At 34.3% G+C, this 25878-nt stretch overlaps 1 protein-coding gene across 6 annotated transcripts in view; it reads right to left on the reverse strand.

The window, feature by feature from the left end:
* Positions 1-25878, reverse strand: part of si:ch211-246m6.5 (von Willebrand factor D and EGF domain-containing protein) — a 78372-nt gene that overhangs the window by 51132 nt on the left and 1362 nt on the right. For 5 of the 6 annotated variants that reach the window (XM_058761467.1, XM_058761465.1, XM_058761466.1 and 2 more), the window contains exons 2-10: positions 18580-18764; positions 18281-18509; positions 15711-15776; positions 15396-15628; positions 12903-12992; positions 12562-12703; positions 11290-11507; positions 7172-7245; positions 834-1110 (exon numbers count right to left, since the gene is read on the reverse strand). In XM_058761467.1, coding sequence (XP_058617450.1) covers positions 834-1110; positions 7172-7245; positions 11290-11507; positions 12562-12703; positions 12903-12992; positions 15396-15628; positions 15711-15776; positions 18281-18509; positions 18580-18764 — 1514 coding nt within the window. The remainder of the gene's footprint in view (positions 1-833; positions 1111-7171; positions 7246-11289; positions 11508-12561; positions 12704-12902; positions 12993-15395; positions 15629-15710; positions 15777-18280; positions 18510-18579; positions 18765-25878) is intronic. The other variant, XM_058761463.1, reaches the window with a different exon arrangement.

Consider the following 25878-nt stretch of genomic DNA (forward strand, 5'->3'; position numbering starts at 1 on the left):
CTGACAGACCGATGGTCTGTGGAGACCGAGCGCTTTAAAATCTTTTTTGCAGGGGAAAAAAACATATTTTCCAAACAGATGAGGTCTGTGTTTACTTTTCAGACAATTTCGCCAAGAAATTGAAACTTGAACTGCATACATTTCACAATGAGCATGACTGAGGTTTCCTGAGTTTGCATGTCAATGTGGTATTATATGGTCTATTGTGTATTCAGTCAAATCTAATATATTTTACACTGTGAGCAGTGTTGGGGAAAGTTACTTTACAATATTGCATTACTCCAAGAAAAAGTAACTAATTGCATTACTTAGTTACTTTTTCTGAAAAGTAATGTATTAAATTACTTTTGAGTTACTTTTTTTCAACTGAGCTGGGCTTGCTTATTTGTTTTTTAATAATAAAATAACCTGAAAAGTTATATTTTTGGCAACTGTAAGGGCCATTTCATACCAAAAGTAAAATTAATAAGCCTCAGTGTGAAGGAATTTCTCTCAACATGTTGACAGGAGAGGCGTGAGTGAACAAAAGGGAAAAAAGTAACTTCCATTACTTATTTGAAAAAGTAACTCAGATATTTCTTTGTAAATTTAACAGTAATGTGTTACTTTACTAGTTACTTGAAAAAGTAATCTGATTACATAACTCGCATTACTTGTAATGCATTAGCCCAACACTGACTGAGTTTCAATAGTTTTGGTTCAGAAGTGAAACAGTTTTTCCTTGATCCGATTGTTTTGTCAGTTTTTTTTTTTTACTGCAGCATAAAATAGTCTTCAAATAAAATCCACATTAATTCATTATTAGCTACCCCAGCACTGGATTGTAACCGTACCGTGATTTTCTTCCCTTGATGCGTCTCATGGATCTTGATCTGATTGGTCACAGATTGTCCCAAGGCTTTGACGGACAAATCCGGACGTGTTTCCTGCAGCTGCCCATTGCACATGTCAAAGGTCACAACCTCATTGCCCTCTCGAGCCGCCACTCCGCAGGTACACGCCACAGAGTAATGTCGACTCCCACAATCCCATTGCCTCGTATGGACCTCGAATACACGCTTTGTGCTCTTATAAAGCAAAAATGTGCCTGTTTGCTGGTTCTCGTAGCGCCTGAGTGGAATAGGGTTATAGTTAGATTAATAGATGTCAATTTCAAAATGAATGAAATGTAATTAATTAACAGACCAATTATGATTTAACTTAGCAGATACACAGAAAGAGACATGATACACAGACTGATAGTTATCTATCGAGTTCTGTTTTGCTGTGCTAAAAGTCATGGTGATTAAAATAAATGAAATTCAGAAACCTCTGAGTGCACTCTTTAAACAACCTTTAAAGACTAGACAGCTGAATACAACCTCTCAGAGGACTACTTGAGCTTAATGGCAAAGTGGAGGAGGGGCAGGAAGAAAGAGTCTTTTTAAAAACAACTGTAAGATAAAACAAGAGCAAGAAATTGAGAGAGAGAAACCGAGGCAGTAATTTTCACAGGACAGTTTCAGCATCATTTACTTTGATGGTGACCGTGACACTTTGCGGTTATTGCTCTGTGCGTTGACATTGCTGTAAACACACATTGCTCAATACATCTCGCTATAGTGTGTGTTTAAATCCATATCTATTGTCCATCCGGGCCATATGTGCTTCTCTACTGGAGGAAACTGTGGCACAGGTCTGGCGTCTGTCAAGGACATATCCGCTAATGAGGACAGTTCCCATACACTTTCATGAAGATCCCTCCTGAGCCAAATTCAAAGAGTACAAGTGATAAATCTGAACCACACAAATCTGAAATCCAAAGTGACCTTTACGTTTCTGCCTCATTACCTGAAAATGTACCATTTGAGCATATGTCATGTAAAAGTCACATAACTTGTGTCGAAATAATCACAGGCGATCTACAACATTCAAATTGTCCTTTGCAAATGCCAAATAAAGAAATAAAAAGCCTTCAGTAAATTATTTGTGCTACTTGGGAACTAAACTCATGTCCTTGGCATTGTCCGTTGTTTGCGCAATGCTTTACCAGTTGAGTCACAAAAAAAGAAATGACCTCATTGTCTAAAAACTATAACATGTTAAAAAAAAAAAAAAAAATATATATATATATATATATATATATATATATATATACACACATACATACATACATACACACACACACACACACACACACACACATATATATATATATATATATATATATATACTGCCATGCAAAGGCAAAAGACCTTACTTCGATTTGGGTCGAAAATGAGTTATTGATATTTTTGGGACATTCAAGACATCCTTTATCATGTGCATAAGTATCTTGAGTCAATTTCATTGTTTTTCCGAGAAAGTAATGGGTGGTCTCAACCGTAACTTCAAAAAGCCCCGGAGAAACCAAGGCAGAACACCGTATAACAGACTGTATAAAAACATGGACGTAGTGTACGTGACGTCACCCGTAGGTTTCTGAAGAGCATTTTTGAAGCCTAAAGTGGGCGGAGCCGACCGCCGCCATCTTGGCAAGCGCGTCACCACGCGTCACTCCCGGATAATCGAAAATGGGCAAAAAGGCGGTACATGGGTGGAGCTGTTTGCTGAAACCACGCCCACCTAGCTCGCCAGTGGTGACAGCAGCGGCAATCCGCCTGTCACTCAACTGGCCACGCTCTAATTATGCAGAACTTTAAGGGTCAATATAATTTAAACAGATGAGTTCTAAAAAAATTCACCCCCCTCACAGTTGTCATGAAGGGCAAAATTTGCTATATAGATCAAAATAATTTTTTGCACCAGGCTGTAAACATGTTTTTTTCAGCTGTAAAGTTGGGCATTTTAACATGGGGAGTCTATGGGATTGACTCCCCTTTGCAACCAGCCTCCAGCGGCCAGTCGATGAATTGCAGTTTTAGTCACTTCCGTGTTGGCTTCACGAGAGAGAGCGGGAGGTTGCCGCTTGCGTATAACACCAGTTACCGCTCTTTCGCTTTGTTTGGAACGCTCAAAATGAGTTACGGCGTTCTGCCTTTGTTTAACTGCACGTCAAAATGAAGTTAAGGTGCCGGCTTGGAGTTATACGGTGTTCTGCCTTCATTTTACTGTCCATTAAAGTCTGCCACATTTAAATTATGGTGTAGACAAACGAATTAGATAGATCGCGATCTACCAAAGAGCTCCATATAACTAAGCACTGTAAAGACTAGATACCTTGGCAGCAATACTTAATCGTGAAAGACCCTGACAGGTTAATATTCACAAAAGTGTAAAAAAATATTATGTGTTTTGAAGTGGGACGTAGCACTGTCTTATGCACCTTCTAACTTGAACTGTTTTTAGTCTAGTAGTAAATTTAAATCCTTTTAGGAACTGCAGGTCCTGGCCATAGAAAACATAATAATGATTAATATGGGTGACACTAAGTTATAATGAGCTTATGCAACTTTACACATTTACAATTACTTACTATATTATTATTTACTATTACTCCACTAGATCTGAAATACAGTATCTCACAAAAGTTAGTACACCCCTCATTTTAGTATATCTTTTCAAGGGACAGTTCTATAGAAATGAAACTTGGATATGTTTTAGAGTAGTCAATGTGCAGCTTGTATAGCAGTAAAGATTTTACTGTCCTCTGAAAATAACTCGGTAACACTTTATAATAACTGCACGCTATGAATCATTAGGTAAGCATTAGTAAATAGTCAGTTCATCCTTTATAAAGCATTGTCCCAACATTAATAGTCATTAGTAAGCAGTTTATAAATACAGCTATAGATGCCTTGTTCTTGATTTATAAGCATATCTATTACAAAGGAGATTTAAAGGTTCATTTATCTTCCTAAAAGAAAAAAATAAACAAACACAACACAGAGGGATACAGAACTCAGAAATATTTATTTCAAGATGAAAAAAAAAATGAAACTGTCCAACTGTACACTTTAATTTTTCTTTTTAGTTGTACAGTTTCCTTTTTGCATCATGAAAAAATATTTCTGTGTTCTGTATCCCTCTGTGTTGTGTTTGTTTAACTTGTCTGTTTGGAAGATAAATGAGCCTTTAAATCTGCTTTGTAAATGCTTTACGAGGTATGAATAGTCCTCACTTTAGATGAGCTCACAAAAATAGATGGCTGGCAACTACTAAATGTTTTATAACTACCTGACTTAATCATGAATTACAGCAGGAATATGTGTTAATAAAGCATTTATTAACACACTGAGCAACTATTATCATGTGTCTAAATCATAAGATTCATAAATGTACATTTAAATAGTTTATTAATCATTTACTTACACTTTCTAAATGATCTTATGAACCACTGACAACTGCTAAATAACTGGTTTGTAAATAACATAATAATTTAGAAATTATAAATTGATCATTAATAAAGTAAACATTTATAGCTGTATTTATAAACTGCTTACTAATGCCTATTAATGTTGGAACAATGCTTTATAAATGATGAATTGACTATTTACTAATGATTAACTAATGATTCATAGTGTGCAGTTATTATAAAGTGTTACAGCCATTATTGTCAAAAAAGCTGGCAACAAAAGTGAGTACACTCTATGTGAAAACAGCTATACGTCGTTTAACCATGCAAAGCCACATGTCCTATTCATCATGTTCATGTTTTTGTCTGCTTGACAGGACTATACAAATTTGTGTATCTTATATTACAGCAGTTAAAATTTGGTGCTTTGAGTACAATTGTCTCATACTGACCACTGGATGCTCAACATGGCACCTCATGGCAAAGAACTCTCTGAGGATTTGAGAATTAGAATTGTTGCTCTCCACAAAGATGGCCTAGAAGTTCGGTAACACCCTAAAACTGAGTTACAGTACAGTGGCCAGTGTCATACAGAGGTTTTCCAAGACGGGTTTCACTCGAAACAGGACTCGCAAGGGTTGATCAAAGAAGTTGAGTGTCTGATGAGTCTAAGATAAACTTGTTTGGCTCAGATGGTGTCCAGCATGTGTGGTGACGCCCTGGTGAGGAGTCTCAGGAAAATTGTGTCTTGCCTACAGTCATGCATGGTGGTGGTAGCTTCATGGTCTGGGGCTGCATGAGTGCTGCTGGTACTGAGGAGTTGTGGTTCATTGAGGGAAACATAGATTCCAACATGTACTGTGACATTCTGAAGCAGAACATAATGCCAAGATGACAACTGCCTTGCTGATGAAGCTGAAGGTGATGGAGTGGCCAAGTATGCCTCCAGACCTGAACCCTGCTGAGCACATGTGGGGCATCCTCAAGCTGAAGGTGAAGAAGCACCATGTGTCTAACATCCAGCTGCTCCGTGATATTATTATGGAGGAGTGGAAGAGGATCCCAGCAACAACCTGCACAGCTCTGGTGAACTCCATGCCCAGGAGGATTAAGGCAGTGCTAGATAACAATGGTGCCCCTACAGAATATTGACACTTTGTACACAGTTTTGACATGTTCACTTAGGGTGTACTCATTTTTGTTGCCAGTTATTTGGACAATAATGGCTATATATTTATATGATCTAGAACATGATGCATTGCTGTGTCTGTCATAATTAAATAATTAAACAATTTTGGAGAATGTGTTTTTGTTTAGTTTTTTTTTGTACATAAAAATATATATATATTTTAAGTCTTTCTTTAACGGACATTAATATAAGACAATACTGCAAAAATATTCCTGTTATATATTTATTGTCCAACATTCCTAATTTTTCTGTCATTAATTTAATTAATTTCATATGTAGATATTAATTCAGTGTATATAATACTAACATTTGAACTTGAAATATTTTCAGCCGAAACGGACATGGTTTCTAGAGAGCAAAAGTTTTTGTGAAAAAAAGGGAAGACTTTAAAATAAAGTCTGTAAAATAAACTGTTAAAAGGATTTGATGATCACTAGTCTAGTGATTGTACGTTATTGTTGTCACTGTTCAGGCTGTATTTCAGCTTTAATGCACGTTGCAAAACAAATCAGCTGATATTTGTCATAGCGACAGCTAGAATCTAGTGGACTGCCGAGTCGCTTTCACCCCAGAATGGCGGAAGCGCAGGGCTGCTGCTGGGCGCTGTGGTTGCAATGGAACGTTCTACAGAGTTTCGCCTCTTGGTCTTCTATACTCTTTGGTTATACTGAGCAGCAAATAAATTGGTAGCAAAATGGTCACGTGTTTAAAAAAAACAAAAAAAACATTAATACAGTCATACTACTATATGCAATAGCCTATGATCAATATAATTTTTACAGGTGTTACTATAACGATTTTGTAAATGGTGATCAGCAACCAAATATTGATAATGTGGAAGTTACTGCCTTTTGCCTTGGTGTGACTTTGCAGACAATGCAAAAGCAGAGTACAGTAACTTCAAAATAGGGGTACAAATCTAGTTTAAGCACACAATTTTTGAATGTAGATCATTTTCATTACTAAAACATCTAATTGCCAGATTTCCAGTGTCCTACCTATAATTAATTTGGCTGGACAAATAAAAAAACTTTAAAGTCATTTTTCTCAGTTTCACACTCTAGCGAGTTAAGGCCTTTTGCCTTTGTAGGGCAGTATATATATATATATATATATATATATATATATATACACACATTACCTGAAAATGTACCATTTAAGCATCTGCCATGTAAAACTCCCAACCTGTCCTCCAACCAATACGCCCGTATAGGTCGTTTGTCCTAATCCCTGAAATACGACCCATCAGAGCGTATACTACAATTGTGCCCCTATCAGCAACAGGACATTTTCATGTTAATGTTTAATGTACTCTTTTATCTGCGTTATAATTCGGGTTTCGTGTAGCTCAGTTGGTGGAGCATTGTGTTATACGACGATATGTAATCATTCGATCCCAGAGAACGCACACGCTCATAAAATGTGCACTAGAAATCATGATTTCTGTAAGGGGTAGGTTTAGGCGTAGGGTTAGGTGTGGTCATTCGTACGAATTAGCCACCTAGTAAAATATTTACGAATTACTGTGAGATCGGTGTAAAAAGTCCACATTTCATGACAACAGATGCAACATAAATAAATAAAAAGCTTTCCGTATAATTATTGTGGTCCTTGAGATTTGAACCCATGACCTTGCCATTGTTATTGTCACATTATCGCAAAGCTTTACCAGTTGAGCAATAAGAAAGAAAGAAACTTGTCTATTTTACCTGCCATCAAACGTAATGACATGAGGGTCAGTAAGGGAGTAACAGGTCGCCGTTGGAACATCTTGAACTGTGATCTGCATACAGAAAAAAAGAAGTAATTGGTAATGAATCATTCATACTGGCAGCTATTTGCACTGCAAATTTATCTATTACTTACATAGAAAAATGACTCATAAAAAAGTAGCGAAACCATCTCAGGGAATCAACTTATTGCAATTTAGATGCCATTGATAGGGATAATAATTGCGGAGCTATGCTGGCTCTTGTCTAATTATAATGCAGAAGAGTACAGTCTCTTCCCATTATTAAAGGGCACTGAGCGGCTTTCATGTTTACAGACAACACAGATGGTGGTCTGGGGCCGGCGGTGACACATTATTTAAGAAGACTGGCGGTTTATGTGTGTTTACGTTTCTTTTCTTCTGAATTACCACATTCTTGTCTGTCCTTTCAGTGTTGGCCTTATTAGAGGCTCTTTCTTCCTTTCAGCAGGGGTCAATTATGAGAGCTGTAAAGGCCGAGTCACAGTATATTTCAAACCTGGAGTGGTACGAAAAAATCTAACCTTTGCTGAACTCTACTAGTCCATACAACAGACAAAGAGAAAAAAGAAAATGCTCAAAAAATGTAAAACTGTCTCACAAAATTGTACATGAGCAGTTTTATTTTCTATTTATTTTATATCAGATTTTTAATTTTTCCACCCTGTTACAAAAAAGGAAAATGGTAAATAAATAAATAAATTGTCAAACTGTTATGAGCTGTTTTATGTTCTGTTTATTTAATAACATTTTTTCAACCCTGCTGAACTCTACTAGTCCATACAACAGAAAGAGAGAAAAAAGAAAATGCTCAAAAAATGGTTGTCAAACTGTCTCACAAAATTGTACATGAGTAGTTTTATTTTCTATTTATTTTATATCAATTATTTTCAACCCTGTTACAAAAAAGGAAAATGCTAAAAAAAATAAATAAATAAATAAAAATTGTCAAACTGATATGAGCTGTTTTATTTTCTGTTTATTTAATATCATTTGTTTCAACCCTGTTTAAAAAAAAAAAAAAAGGAAAATGCTACACAAATTTTCAAACTGTCTCAAAAGATTTTATATGAGCGGTTTTATTTTCTAATTATTTTATATAATGTTTTCTATTTTTAAACTGTATTACTAACTAACTAACAAACTAACTAATAAATAAATGGAAAAAAGTAAATGCAAAAGAATGATTTTATATAAGTGGTTTTATTTTTATTGTATTTTATATGAAGTTTCCTATTTTTCAACACTGTAATACACACAAAAAAGAAAATGTTAAAATGTCTGTCAAACTGTCTCACAAAATTTTATATGGGCTGTTTTATTTTCTTCTTTACTTTCTACTTATTTCATACAAGGTTTTCTTTTTATTTCAACTCTGTTACAAAAATGTGTCGGAAAATATTCTGAAAATGACAGTCGGTAACACTTTATAATAAATGCACACTATGAATCATTAGTTAAGCATTAGTAAATAGTCAGTTCATCCTTTATAAAGCATTGTTCCAACATTAATAGGCATTAGTAAGCAGTTTATAAATACAGCTATAAATGTTTTGTTCTTGAGCATATCTACAGGTGCATCTCAATAAATTAGAATGTCGTGGAAAAGTTCATTTATTTCAGTAATTCAACTCAAATTGTGAAACTCGTGTATTAAATAAATTCAGTGCACACAGACTGAAGTAGTTTAAGTCTTTGGTTCTTTTAATTGTGATGATTTTGGCTCACATTAAACAAAAACCCACCAATTCATTATCTCAACAAATTAGAGTATGGTGGCATGCCAATCAGCTAATCAACTCAAAACACCTGCAAAGGTTTCCTGAGCCTTCAAAATGGTCTCTCAATTTGGTTCACTAGGCTACACAATCATGGGGAAGACTGCTGATCCGACAGTTGTCTAGAAGACAATCATTGACACCCTTCACAAGGAGGGTAAGCCACAAACATTCATTGCCAAAGAAGCTGGCTGTTCACAGAGTGCTGTATCCAAGCATGTTAACAGAAAGTTGAGTGGAAGGAAAAAGTGTGGAAGAAAAAGATGCACAACCAACCGAGAGAACCGCAGCCTTATGAGGATTGTCAAGCAAAATCGATTCAAGAATTTGGGTGAACTTCACAAGGAATGGACTGAGGCTGGGGTCAAGGCATCAAGAGCCACCACACACAGACGTGTCAAGGAATTTGGCTACAGTTGTCGTATTCCTCTTGTTAAGCCACTCCTGAACAGTCCAGTGTTAAGTTTCCACAGTCTGTGATGATTTGGGGTGCAATGTCATCTGTTGGTGTTGGTCCATTGTGTTTTTTGAAAACCAAAGTCACTGCACCTGTTTACCAAGACATTTTGGAGCACTTCATGCTTCCTTCTGCTGACCAGCTTTTTAAAGATGCTGATTTCATTTTCCAGCAGGATTTGGCACCTGCCCACACTGCCAAAAGCACCAAAAGTTGGTAAATGACCATGGTGTTGGTGTGCTTGACTGGCCAGCAAACTCACCAGACCTGAACCCCATAGAGAATATATGGGGTACTGTCAAGAAGAAAATGAGAAACAAGAGACCAAAAAATGCAGATGAGCTGAAGGCCACTGTCAAAGAAACCTGGGCTTCCATAAAACTGATCACCTCCATGCCACGCCGAATTGAGGCAGTAATTAAAGCAAAAGGAGCCCCTACCAAGTATTGAGTACATATACAGTAAATTAACATACTTTCCAGAAGGCCAACAATTCACTAAAAATGTTTTTTTTTTTTTTTTTATTGGTCTTATGAAGTATTTTAATTTGTTGATATAGTGAATTGGTGGGTTTTTGTTAAATGTGAGCCAAAATCATCACAATTAAAAGAACCAAAGACTTAAACTACTTCAGTCTGTGTGCATTGAATTTATTTAATACACGAGTTTCACAATTTGAGTTGAATCACTGAAATAAATGAACTTTTCCACGACATTCTAATTTATTGAGATGCACCTGTATAATGTTTAATAATTGTATTTTCATACTTTATTAATGACCAATTTATCATTTCTAAATTATTACTTTATTTACAAACCAGTTATTTAGCAGTTGTCAGTGGTTCATAAGATCATTTAAAAAGTGTAAGTAAATAATTAATAAAATATTTAAATGTACATTTATGAATCTTATTATTTAGGCACATGATAATAGTTGCTCAGTGTGTTAATAAATGCCTTATTAACACATATTCCTGCTGTAATTCATGATTAAGTCAGGTAGTTATAAAACATTTAGTAGTTGCCAGCCATCTATTTTTGAGAGCTCATCTAAAGTGAGGACTATTTATACCTTATAAAGCATTTACAAAGCAGATTTAAAGGCTCATTTATCTTTCAAACAGAAAAGTTAAATAAACACAACACAGAGGGATACAGAACACATAAATATGTTTTCAACATGCAAAAAAAAGTACATAGCGCATAAATAGTAACAGGGTTGCAAATGTAGCCAAAACGAATCTATTACTTTTTGAAATTTTGATTTACAGAAGTTAATAAACTTATTTTCCACAAAATTATTGAGCAAAAATATTTGCTTAATAATTTTCTAATTTTCGCGTTGTCATTTTTTTTTTCTTACTTGGTAACAGGGTTAAATGTTTGACTAATGCAATCATCACAACATAATTTGTAAAAATTAACATCCCACCTTGATATAGAAATGGTCCAAATGATGCTACTTCTTGGGTTCTTCTTTATAAAAAACATTTTACTTATTTTAAGTGTGAAAACTGTGGTAACAGTGTTGTTTGCACCCTTAGACTATCATTTACTACTGTACCTCTAAGAGTTCTATATGCAAATAACCTTTGTTGTGATTGGTTAATGTCAGTGTACTACCAGGGCACACTGGAGTTCAACAGGGTGGGTCAAATTGTAAAAAGAGGAAGAAAAATTCCCTTTGAAATCATTATCATGTAAATATATTCTAATCTTAAGCACTTCATTGTCCCGAAGGCCATTTCAAAGAGCACTTATCAAATTACAGATAATAATTAAGTACAAAACCAATCAAGCAGCTAATATTAAATTTGAAATGCATGCTAAAGTTTGGCTAACCTTCAGTGCAGGAGGGTTGTAACCTCTCCAGAGGCGAGGGCTGCCTTCGGCGGGCTGAGTGGAGAGGAAGCTGACCCGGTTCCCATCCCGGGTGAAATCAGTAACAGCACTGAGAGTCACGGTACCCTGAGCACAGACGCTGTTTCGACAGGGCTGGGACAGGAGCTCAACCGAGCAGGATGATAAGGCCACGTTTGAAACCTCCATGACTACATTGTCTGAGACATTCGGACAGAGATTATCAGTAGATATATCCTCAAATGAAAGGAAAAAACTCAAATACAAAATGTTCTTGAGAGAAAAAGGACAATTCATGCATATGCGATCACATTCAAAGCATTTTACCAAAGCTACATAAAGCGTAAGACAAGATGAGAAAGACATTTTATGAACACAAATACAGATTTCTATCAGTATTCAGAAGAAGAAGAAGAAAGAATATTCACAGTTTAAAAAACATTCAAATTAACTTTGAAAAAGGAAAAAAAATAGCTTGAGACTGAGAGGGTTTGAGCATATATATACGAGTTTAAAAACTGTACAATAAAATACAATCAAATGTATAAATAAATAAAAATAAAACCAAAATAGAATAAAAAAGCATGTTTAAACATTGTAATAAAAATAATACCGAAATACTTCCTTACGATTTGCTTTCCGCATAAGCGATCAGAGCACTTGATTTAGCAAATAAAATAATATATGAATTTAAAAATGTAAAAATAAAAATAAAAAATAACATCTGGAAGATTGGCTTCGGAACAATTTTTCACAGAAGCCATCAGAGCACTTGAGTTGGCAAATAAAAAAAAATATATAGAAATTTAAAACTGTAAATATAAAACAAATAAAAATGAAATTAACAAACAACAAAATTATAAATAAAATGTATAAAAATACAATTAATATAATAAACATTTACAAATAAATAAAAACAAAAAGTATAGAAATCATGTTTAAAATTCTAAATAGTAAATAATAATAATAATAATAATAAGAGTACTTGAGTTGAATTGAATTAATAATAATAATAATATTATATATATATATATATATATATATATATATATATATATATATATATATATGAATGTGAAAATTAATAGTTTATGAAAGAAACAATTAAAACTTTACTTATTAAACAAAACGCATACATTTAAAATTTATAATAATAAAAATAATGGGGGAAAAATGAATTAATATTGTCATCATTTCCAACAATGACAATTCCCAACGGGTTTTTCAGTGATTCGCACACTAATATACACACACCTGATTCATGTACGCTGAGAGCAAGAGTCACTTTGCAGCGGCGGTTGTGCTCAAATCCATGGCAGGGAATAGGGACTGTGCTGTGTACAGCCAAAACATGCTTTTTAGCGTCCTCACGGATGTACAGGACATCTGGAATAAACTGCAGAAAAAGTGTTGGATGGTTGGCCGAAGCCAGTGTAAATCAAACATCATCATACAACTCTGTTAGACATGGGCAATTATGCAACATAATATTTGCAGTACTGCAATGTGTATTTAGCCAGTAATTATTGCTTCAGGCGTTGTGCATAACGCATGATCCATCATAATTATGAAGAATTAGATGTAACAGGATTTACCTTAATTCCCGCAAAAAACCCAGAGCTTTCTTTAGACGCCGACTGCAAGCTGGAGGAGTTTAACAGGAAGGTCGACACACTGCAGGAAAACTGTCAATCAAACCAGACTGTCATGAAGGTCATGCTGATTGAGCGAAGAGATAGAAACTATACAAATTTTATTGCAGGGAATGCTTTCATTTTTATTAATCAATTCAATAAAAATAATTATAATAATTAAAATAACTAAAAATAACTAAAAATAAAATGTATTATTTTTTATTAATAAAAATATATAAAAAAATATAAATTATTAAATAATAATAATAATAATAGGAACCATTTATTAATAAAAAGAACATAATTTAATTTATATTTTTATATATTAATTTTATTTTTAGTTATTTTAATTATTTAAATTATTTAAAAGGAACACATTCTCTTACTTATTACTTTAATAATAAAAATAAATCAAAGTGATTTAAATTGTAATATTTTTGTTCCTTTATGGGAATGTAGCCTTGCTAATACAGCAACATATCTATGCCAAAAACAAAAATAACAGAAATAATAATACAAAACAAAACAAACAAACAAACAATTCATATACAATTTTAATAATAAAAATAAAATATATAATGAACTTTTGAATAATAATAATAAAAATTACATTATTTTAATAGATTTTATTCATATATGGGAATGTTGCCTTACTGATGTCAATATACTATCTATCTATCTATCTATAAATAAAAATAAATAAAAATAAAATAATAAATTAATATTTTGTTTTATTTAAATTAATTTTATTTGTTTTATTTTAAGAAACATTTACAATAAACATACTACAATATACATACTACAATATACAATGAACCATTAATTACAAAACAAAGATGAGAATTAAAACCTAAAAATCAAAGATTTATTTCATAACGCACCAATGTATTTAACAGACTACATCATTACATGGCATTTAAAGCCAAATATGGCACTGAAATGAACTATGTTTGTTTGAACGTCCTTTTGTGTGTGTATGATGGATTTTCAGGTCTGTTTTGCCTGTATATGGGAATTACAGGGAGCTCGAGGTGTGTTTTTGTGTGTGTGCGTGTTTGACTAAGTCCAGCTGTGACACATGTTTAAGGGAACCTCACAACCCAAACCAGAATGATGGTGCTCCACAAACGGGGGCCTGTGTTATCTACAAACACATGGTTTTTTTTTTATGACTGCAGGTAGCACAGCACATCTTAAACTTCAAGATTTAAACCTCCTTCAAACTTCACATCAAAATGAACAAATCAGATTTGAACTTATAGAGAAAACTCCTCAGTGTTTCACTTCTGTGTTATTTATGGTTTGTATACACATGTGGCTTCGATTTGACCTTTCCTCTTTCTTAACCCGGTCTCACTTCCACTGAAACACTTTCTAAACTCACATTAGAGGTCAAAGGGCATCATGACTGAAGACTCCCCTCAACAAACCCTTTCCTTTCTTAGTCTGGTAAGACGAGAGTTTAACGGCTGTCTGGTGCACATTACGCCAGAGGAAAAAAAATCAAAAGACAATGATAGTGCTTTAAGACTCACCAGATGTGGCAAAAAATTCAAATATTTATATCACATTCATATATTGCTATCTAACATATTTCTATCACTCCTGAAAAATTCATAGCTGTAGTCAAAAAGCAAAAGCAATATTGATTGTAGTTGACTTTACATATTAAATGGTGTTTTAGGTTTCAGTGTCTAGCCAGGTTCCCATTTACGTATTTATTTTACAAATTATAAAAATTGTTCAAATGTATATGAACTTCATATAAATTCTTTACCATTTTGAAAAATGTGTACAATTTTTGTACAAATTTTGGTATATCGCAGCAAATAATTCTCAGTTTTGTCTGTATTTAAAATAACATTTCCTAAATGTGCATAAAAAAATTTATACACTTGCTTGAGAAGGAAATATTTTAGTATGCTAAGAAGACGTACATTAAAAAAATAAATAAATAAAAAAATAAAAAATATTTGTTTTAATGAATTTTGGTATATTGCAGTGAAAAATTCTAAAAGATGCTAAAATGTTCCAAAATGTGCATAAAAACGTAAATGCTCACTTGTGAAGGAAATATTATAATTCGATAAAAAGACACGCACATGTACAATGCATGCACTATACACTATGTCCGTCAAAAAAGTAATGTGACGTTTTAATTCACAGATGGTTAGCAAACATGATGTTTTATATATATAAAAGCGACAAACTCACATCCAATCAGAACACGTTTGATGTTTAATATGCAGATATGTGCAGCAGGATTTTAGACCAATGAGATTTCACTGAGGGCGGGGCTAACCACACTAAAATGTATTTGCATAACACTGGAAATTTTACAGCAATTTACTAAACATTGTAGCTCTTTTTATCATTCTCAACAAATCCTAAGCAAAATTAGACTTTCTAAATTTAATTTTACATTAAAACCACATTCTACAATAGTCTCTTTACCGTTTCTCCCAGTCTGAAATGAACTCCGTCCATCTCCACAAGTGAGTAGAGTCTCATGGTCGTGTCTCGTCTGATCTCCACCTTCATGGTGTTGGAGGAGTATCTGGCCCACACCACCTGATACCCCACCGGCCACATGGACGTCACCCCAGTGAAGGAGCAGCGGAGGTGGACGCTGCTGCCGACCAGCTCTGGGGTCACCACGGGTTTTGAGGGCAGTGAGGGGACGTTCGCTTCACAGAAAAGGTCATGAGATGAAATAGAAATACAGAGATGTAATAAATGTAAAAAATATAGAACTAAAAAAAAACTTACCCTTACATAAGCCGTTAACTTTGGTTTCTCCAGGTGGGCATGATTTAGGCGTGTATGGTGAAGCCACTAATGAAACAAAACAAACAACAACAAAGTCATTAAACTTCCTTTTATATTTTAATTGAAAAAAAAAAAATCAATAAATATTTTTAATTTAACATTTTAACAATTAAACATATTTATTTAAAAAGAAAAAAAATATATATATATTTATTAAGATATTTTTTTCTAGATGACCAGTTAACCAATGATGTAAAACACTTCCTGTTTATACTTTCGCGGTATAAATAAATACATACATAAATAAATAAATAAATAAATATATAAATGTGGTTTTTATTACAGTTTTTCTCAGAGGCTTTGGTGCATTTCTCAGATTAGAAATGAACTGCTCAAAACTACTTGTTCATCCTCAACATCATCTAGTCACTTGTGCACATCATAAAAGCAGTTTCTCATTCTTTTGAACAAGTTGCGATTGCTTTGGTTCATTCAAGCAACTGATTATGTACATTTGTCTGCGGTTTCCTACATTATCATTTGCTAATGTCATGTTGCTCAAAATGTGTTATATAGTTCTCTGTGCAATAGTCTTACCCCTCAAAACATCTAGTAATTAGTTCATTGTCTATAAGTCATTAAATGCAAAATGGTTGATCTAGTTGTCATAAACTGTCAAACATATTTTCTACTCATTTCTATTAGACTTTTTGTAAATTTGCCATTAATTGTGCAAGTGAATCTTGACTTTCACTAATAAAGAGAATGTAGATCAACCAGTTCTCTGAAATAGCTCAAAGGTGCATCTCATGAATCTTCAACTGGAAAGCATATATAGACAGAGGACAACACAAGAGTTACAAATTCTGACGATGGATGAACATCCATAAAACGATCAGGGTCAACAGCCGAGAGGAAGAAGAGGAGTAAGGATGCTTGGTGGAAGGATACAGAGGCAAAACAGAGGAAGAGGCAGAAGAGGCCAAGGATAGAGGCACATATCTATTGTGGACTATGTTGTCAATCATGGCCTTACAATGGCTGAAGGGTGCAGCTAAATATTGGGAGATCGACCATATCCTCAATAATTCAAACATTTTGAAACAGTGTCTTTCAATCAATATCCCACATTCAGTAATGAGTAAATTTGTATTTCTGAAATGGACATATGGCATACATAAGAAGTGCAGCCTTTTGCATTTCAGTACAGTAACTCTCATTCAAACTATAGTTTACATCAGGTAATACTAACAGAGTGCACTGTTATATTGACAACATGACTAAGCATTTTGACTATCTTGTTTGTGAATAATGACACAAGGACTTTTCATTCTGATGGCACTGATATGTTCATTGACATAAATACGGTCTTTTGAGAGATGAACTAAAGAGTTTGAGTAAATTACAGGCTCTTGCAGGAAATCCATTGTGTGGTGCTGTTTGTACGAATTATTTTGAGAAATACTTCTTTGCAAATATTAAGATTATTCGAGAAATGCACCAAAGTGACTAAGAAAACAAATTATTTATTTATTTTTTATGCCTTTTTGCAAAAATCAGTCCTATGATGCATGAAGGATGTTGTTTTTATTGAATACATTAGTTTTTATTAAATAAAAAAAATATTTTATGCTCAACATTACCTGTTTAAACTTTTATAGTATAAATAAACAGACAAACAGATAGATAGATAGATAGATAGATAGATTGATTGATTGATTGATTTAATTATTTATTAAATCGTTTAGACCTTACCTTTGTGTAAGAAGATCAGTCTGACTTATGTCACCTTAAATAGTACATAGTGCTGTGGAACGAAACCCTGACTTTCATGCCGTGCCAAAACTCTAAAACCCAAACAGTTTCCTTCTTCCTGAAGCCGTCATGGAAGTGTCATAAATCCGTGAAATATTGCTACATGAATCCAGTAATCTGATTTGCTCCCCTGCAGAACTTCAGTCGCCCAAAATCGATCCTAAACTAAAAATGACCCAAATACTCTCACACACGGTTGATGAAACAGTCATTTATATGGATCTAGGAGATGTCTGAGAAAGTCAGAGAGGAAACGCAGCCAAAGAAAGTGAAATATTGATCACCCCCTACAAATTAGATGGCAGTTTCTCACTGGGCTGTTGTGCAGGGAACATCTATAGATGTGCTATTAAATGGGCCTGAAAGAAACTCTTCATTGTTTCTTCTACTGGTGCAAGCCTCACTGTTTTAGAGGCAATTATAGGTGAATTATGTCACTAAGATGCAAATCATTTGCAATTACATTTAATTCTTTTCATTTCAAACATCAAATGAAATGCTTTTAGGATCATTACTTGTATGTGTGTGTGTGTGTGTGTGTGTGTGTGTGTGTGTGTGTGCGTGTGCGTGTATGTGATGACATTATTTTCATAAAAATCCAGCATATTTATTCAATATAAAAATAATTATTTAAATTATAAATATTAAATATTTTTGGGTTGAAATGTGGCCTACAAATGATTTAATTTAATTTATTCTAGGTACTTTTTTCCCCTGTGTTTGTAAACCATCAAAAATGAGTCACGTTACTCTACCTTCCGCACAGTATCCCATGCAACCCTGTGTCGGCTGCAGGAAGTAGAGCAGGAACTCTCCACAATTCCGGACCGAGATTGGGATACGGAAAAGGCAGCAGTCTTTGGTGCTTCCATGGAAGAACTGCCAAGTGGCACAGGCTGAGAGCTGCTTGACCTCTCCTGGCCTCGGAAGAGAGCTGTCCTTTAGAGACAACCACACTGGAGCCTGTGTCCCACAGCGGTTCATCTGCAAAAAGAAACAGAGATCAAGAAACTGCAGTTTGGAAACGAGTTAGAACGAATTGACAACTTTTCACCTCAACGCAGCGGGTCGGCATCTCCGCAGGCTTGTTGTTTATGGAAAATCGGTACCATCCGGGCGGCAGCGAATGGTCACAGATCAGATCCTGTATCGCTGTGTTCTGAAGTTCAGTGGAGTCGAAATCAACACTACGATATGCGTTCCTCAGTGTTCTGTATCCACCCGGATAGCACTCTGGAGCTGGAAAAACCAAGGACATAGTCAAACCACAGACTAAATTACAACCTTTAATATTCATAAAAGAGTTTAAAACAACCTTTTGGCAAAGACAAAGGTCAGCGCTCAGAAGACAGCGAGCGAGAAGGTCGAAAACTGTGTCATTACGGTGGCTTGAAAACGTCATTCAAGTTCATTAAAACCCAAATGGGGGTTAAAGTGACTTCCTCAGCGGCGGACGTTTATCTGGGGTAAAAATAGCGCACCTTATCTGACCCCCTTTTTCTTGCTCCTAACTTTACGCCGAAAAGGTCGGCAGAATCAGTGACGTGTGTCCAGGTCTCACGGCAAAACAGAGGGACAAAAATAGACATGTGACTTTCAGGCTAAAACCTTTTTAAGCCCTTGCCATTTCCTCAGACAGCACATCTGTAACACCTTATCCTTCCTGTATCTCAGAGCCGAAGTGGGTCGGATGTCACTATTGCGGCTAATTATGAGGGGAAGGGAGATCGACAGGACCTGTCTCACTTTTTGTATGAGGCCAGCAGTACACTGGTAATCCTCTAATGCTCCCCCTGAACATGCTAATAGAAAGTTTGGGCTGGATGTCATGCCATCTCTGCCAGTGAACGTGGGAAGCTGAGACAGGTCGGATAGCAGACGTTATAGACACAATAGATTGGTGGGAAAATGTAAACTTTAGACAGTACACAGGACATTCACTTGGTGCTAATATCAGCAAAGGACAAAAAACAAAACAAAAAGAAAAAAATAGAAGAAAAACAAAACAAAACAAACACCCACACACACACACACACACACACACAATGACACAAACAAAACAAAAATAGAAAAGTCATTCACCAAAGCCTAACAAACAAAAACAAAGTAAAACATGTCAGCAAAAAAAGAAAGAAGTCAGCAGTCTTTGGCTCACAGCCCATTTTATTTAGCTGTCCAGTTATCAAAATCTGTGTGGCAAAGCTGTGTGACATTTACATTATAGTGAACATTTACATTATAGTGAAGTGCAGACCAGTATTGATTTTAGCGTGAGTTTTTTTTTCATTGAGAAGTTTATATGATACTGTCATTATCTAATGGCATGTTACACATGTATATAATGCATGCTATTTTTATAGAAAAGGGCATTTTTCTAACTTTATAAAATATGTCTGTCACCTTTAATATTAAATTCCTGAATTTAGTCAATATTTGAAAAATATGACATTATAGGTGTTACCAATTAAATCAGTACCAGTCTGATGGCACAGAAGCTGCATCTTAAGTTAATGTATTTACAGAATTAGTGCTGCTCAGACAGTAGTAAATGCATTAACACAACAATTTCATTATGGAATGAGATTGTTTTAAACAAAAACATTTTGAGTAGCCTACAGAAATATGAAATGAGTGACAAAATGAAACAACTGGATAGGCTACTTGAATTATGAAGGTTAAATCGCCAGTAGGTGGCGGCAAGTCATTGTGTTGATGATTGAGTCATAGAGTCATTAATTCAACCGATTCAGGAGAAAAGCAAATGGGTCATTGAACCACTCACTCAAACGATTCATTCAAAGACTCGGATTCATTCAAGAACGAAACGCCTGTGTTTTAAGTCAAATAAAACAGACTGTTTTGTGTCTAAAATTAAATCAATTTATACTCATTATTAATGAAACTGTACTGTCTAAAATAAAAGTTATGACTGCTGGATATACTAAAATCAATACTGCTCTGCGCTTCACTATAAAGTAAATGCATTCGTCCAGTGTTGTCCAGTGCGCCACGCAGCCTTGCCACACAGATTTTGATAACTGGACAGCTAAATAAAATGTGCGGTGCGCCAAAGAAATAGACTAAAGGGTAATGTAGCTGCAGATCCGAGCTACATACATATTTCTGCAATAAGCACCTAATAATTGCCATATAGAGTTTATGCCTACACAGAAGTAAACCCGTTCATTTCTTAGTCTGGTTGTTTGATGAGAGAGATGACATGCAGGAGTTGCAATAAACACTTTAACAGCGGAGGACTCGTCTTCTGTTACACAGTACTGAAGACGACATGATGACGGCACCGCTTCATTTTTGCTTGACCAATCAGTGAAATGGGGCGTTTCATTCCCTCCCACACGTGAAAATCGAACATTCCAGCTGTTTATCCATTTTCAACCCCTGAATGTAAAAACGGCAAATCAAGGAGATTTCTGTTTTTTTCATTTTTTTGACAAAACGAAAAATGAAAATGGTGCCGTGTTCTCATGTTTCTATTTTCAATATTTAATCAAAAAACGAATGAACGCAACGTACACGGACCGTACAACCAAACAAATCAATTGTCAGCAAAGCTCAGCAAAGCAACCAAAACAAAGATAAAAAAAAACAAAGCAAAAATTCAGCAAAGCACAATAAAAACAAAACTAAAAAAAAAACAAAGAAACAAATAAATTGTTAGCAAAGCACAACAAAGCAAAACATAACAAAAAATAATAAATAAATAAATTGCTGTCCGCAAAGCAGAACAAACAGAAAACAGCAAATCAAAATAGAAAAATGTCAGCAATGCACAACAAAACACAAAGCAAAGCAACAAATAAATTGTTAACAAAACACAACAACAACAACAACAAACAAACAAAGAAAAAACAAACAAAAAGCAAAGCGCAATTAAACAAAAAAACAAAAAAGCAAAGCAAAACATCACAAAAACTCAAATAAAACAAAACAAACATCAGCAAAGCACAACAAAACAAAAAGAAAAAAAAACAAAAAAAAAACAAAGCAACAAATAAATGGTCAGCAAAAGCACAACTAAAAATGTCGGCAAAGCACTACAAAAAGAATAAAGCAAAGCAAAAGATAAAAATGTCAGCAAAGCACAGCAAAAAGAAAAAAGCAAAGCAACAAAACATCAGCAAAGTACAACAAAACAAAAAGACAAACAAGCAAAGCAACAAATAAATTGTCACCAAAACACAATCAAACAAATAAAACTGTCAGCAAGTAAAAAAAACAAAAAAAAACAAAAAAAAAACAATACAACACAAAAACACAAACAAGACACAAAACAAACATCAGCAAAGAGCAACAAAACAAAAAGAAAAAGGTCAAAGGAAGCAATATTAAAATATTAAAGTATCATCTCACAAGATTGGAGAGTTTTGGCCAATGTCATTAGAGTCTTGGACAAGTAATTAACCATTTAAGCACCCAGAACACTTTAGCAACCACCTAGGAACACTCTAGCATATTGTCAACAAGTTTTGCATAGTAAATCACTCACATTTTTATCTAAAAATGTTAAGAACTGGTTTAAGCTACATCTCTCAGTGAAGTCTCAAATGCAGAGTTTGTTCAAAGGAACATGTTTCTACTAACCATCTGCAAGTCCCCATAAAGAATAAGGGCAGGTGACCTTTGACCGGCATGGAAAAGAGCAGAAAATCTCTCCTCTAATCCTGTCTGCTCTCCAGAGGGAAGACGAGGCCAGGCCGAGAGGGCTTTCTGCCCCAATGGAGCGCTGATGAGATCATGTCTCGGCTGGTTTAGAGTCCATAATGCTCTGCTCTTTCCAGCCTAATTCAAGGATCATTACTCTGCAATTACGTTCTAAGCTTTACTCTTAGAGGTGTAATGGGGCAAGATGAAGATAAAGACATTTAAGTGTTCATTTTATAAATTCTTAATAATGGTTTGGTGGGGAGATGCAGGGATGATTTGAGGGGACGTTTCTAAAGAGGAGGTAATGGAGTTTCAAGGTGGCCAGTTTAAAGACAAGATTAAAGTAAAAGCAGCTACTGGGTGCTCGCTTTACTTTCCATTCAAACACCATTCACAGATTCAGAAGGACATATGCTTGAAATCTTCAGTGTGTATGATTACAAAAAAAAAAAAAAAAATATATATATATATATATATATATATATATATATCATCATCTTCATAACTGAAATAAAAAGCTAAGTGAAATCCAATAAAATAAAATAAGTGACAACAGCAAAGTTGATGAAAATTACAACTGTAAAATAAAATAAATGACATCGAAATTGTAAAATAATAAAATAAAAATGTAATAAAATAATATAAATAAATAAATAATTAAGTAAATGAATAAATAATACAATAAAATGATGAAGTTACATCACATCTGTAAAATAAAATGCAATAAAATAAAACAAAAATGACAACAGAAGTGACATTGCAAATGTAAACTAAAATGATATTTGTCATTGCAACTGAAAAGTAAAATAACAATAAAATAAAAAATAAAAAAATAAATAACAGAACAGAATAACAACATAAAGAAAATTGACACCACAACTGCAAAATTAAATGAAATACATAAGAGACAACAGGAAAGTGACATCACAATTTTAAAGTACAATATAATATATAATAATGACCACAGCAAAGTAATTTAGCAAAGTAGAAATTTCTGTAAATAAAATAATAAAAAGTGACATCACAGGTGTAGAAATAAAAACAGACAACATGCAAGAAAAATAAAGATTCATTCAACCATAAAGAAAAAAAAATCACATCAAAAATCCATCTCATAGAAACAGAACAGAAGTTTCATCAGTTGAAAAGATCTGAGCATATAAGTTTCACCAGAAGGCCACGTTTAACAGAGCAAGCCACATTTGGACTTTGTCTGTACTTGCAGGGGTGACAACCTCAGTCAAATCTTGCTACGCAAGGTCAAAGGTTCCACAAACACTCGTGTTTTCAGGCCTCAAACCAAAGCTGAGACAGCGCCGCTGGGTAAACATCGCCCAGTTAATCTGTTGACTTAGGGACGGGGTGAATTTCAGACACTTCCTCACCAGGGAATTCCACTGAAAACTTCAGATTAGACATAGACACCGTCTACTTTCTCAACATTTATGCTGTTGCACACCACACTAATTTTGAACAATGCAAACACCTTTTTTTTTTGTGCTAAGCCAGGTCTAAACCTTTGACTTCTTCAAGTGGTTTCAGAAGTGAAATATAAATAAAGCTAAATGGGTTTGACAGAATAGAAGAACCTAAGTTTCCACAAATAACTTTTTATTCTATAGTTCTATGTACTGGTGTTTTAAATTAACCACAAACCAATGCTCTGATCGTATGACGCTAATGCATTCTGACATATACCAGAAAAAAAGTTTAAACTTAATCAATAGCCTAACTGAAAGAAATTGGAAAAGCACATAAATACACGCACAAGATGCAAATGTTTTCAGCCCAAACTAAAAATAAATGGAGAAGGCAATTGTAAGATATTTTTTTTTATAAGAAATAGCCATATTGTGAGAGATAAAGTCACATTCTGAGATATAAAGTCAAAATAAAACAGTGAACAAAAAAGTAACATTATGTTCGGAGGAAAGAAAAAAAAACTGTTCATTCGCAAAAGCATTGCAACATAGTTTTTCCTCCTGTTTCCATCACCACTTATATACTTGCTCTCATAAGTTTGGCAAAAGTTGAGAGAACATGAAAAGTTTGAGAGCAAATGAAAGGGTTTTTTTTCTGGGGGTGACTTTTGCAAGCAAATCATCGATTTTCCTTCCATCTCATTATTGTAATCACCAATACACAAATTCAATACACAAAAGTCTTGTAAGCAAATGTAAAGCTTCTTGGGTGAACACAAAACCTTTGCGAGAGAAATATAGCTATTTGGGGCAATGCAAACCTTTCAAAAGGTTTGAGGCTTTTCTCAGGGGAGCAAAAAACCTTTACGAGTGATTTATAGTATTTCTTTAAATCTCATATTATTTCAATCACAAGTTTTGTGTTTGTTCTTAAAAGTTTTGCAAAATTGACCAAAAACTCCTGCAGAGCAATGAACAAATTGATAAGAAGGATCCTGCTGAACCAAACAAGCTGCAAAGAATCTTTATTTTAAGCATATAGTGTTTAAGGATTCTTAAAGCTGGAGATCTTTCACACAAGTTCATCCATATGTGCATGTGGGAGGGTTGCAGGGCTGCTGAATGTGAGTTATCTGTTGTGACAGTCTGCCTCTCGGCTGAATGAAGAGCTGATTGCACTGCAGGAGAGGAACAGCTCCAGATATTCACTCTATCTGGCCCTAGAGAGAGATTCATTCAAAAAATGGGTTTGTTGGGTCTGGGTCTGTTGCGTTTATGAAATATCAGTGACCACAGGAAACTGTCCTTGATATTAAAGCGAAAGACTTTCACAGTTGCAAACACACTCATCTGTTTCCTCCTCTCGCTCAGCCAGGAATTCACCCAAACCCTGAGGACTCGGTAACATCTCTTTTTCACTCAATTTTGTTGACTGAGGCTTATGAGGGATGAGATCACATGATCCAAACACACAGCTGTCGGACATTTAATAAAGACTGAAAAGTCAACGCTGATGATTCACTGAAGAAATATCATGGAGAAAGACTCGTTCATGGTCTGCTGAATGAAAGGACACCGCTGGGAGGATTTTGTGCAATACCAAAAATTGAGACATTTATCTGAAAACGTTATGTACAGCTTTGTTTATCCCTAAAACTCCAAACAATAGAAATATTACCCGCCAAAATTAGGAGTTTAGTACAAAATAATAAATGTACAATCATGTCAAAACTTTAATATACAATAATGTCATTCATTAGCCTACAATAATATTAGTTCTGGTGACACTAACAAACAAAGTGCAACCAAAGATCACCCTATGCCTGATACAGAGGAGCAGCTAAAATGTTTTGCAATTGACTGGATATTATATATATATATAATTTTTTTTTCACAATATTTACCACTAGACTTAAGGTTTTTTGTGCCTTGTGGTCATAAAAGGTACTGCAGGGCATGCACATAAATAATAATAATAATAATAATAATAATAAAGTAAACCAAATAAAAACAATAAACCAAAATCGCCTCATTCCTGGTATAAATAAGCTGCTAAAATGATTTATAATTTTAACTAGATTAATATATATATATATATATATATATATATATATATATTCCTCCTGACATTATGATGAAAAGGTATCTATGTCTCTATCTATGCAAAAATTAACAATTAAAAATAAAATAGTATTAAATGAATGTTATATACTATATACATTTATTGTATTCTATTTTACTTTATTTACAGACAAATACAGACTATA

Source organism: Onychostoma macrolepis, chromosome 22 (genome assembly GCF_012432095.1).
Source record: "Onychostoma macrolepis isolate SWU-2019 chromosome 22, ASM1243209v1, whole genome shotgun sequence".
Lineage (NCBI taxonomy): Eukaryota > Metazoa > Chordata > Actinopteri > Cypriniformes > Cyprinidae > Onychostoma > Onychostoma macrolepis.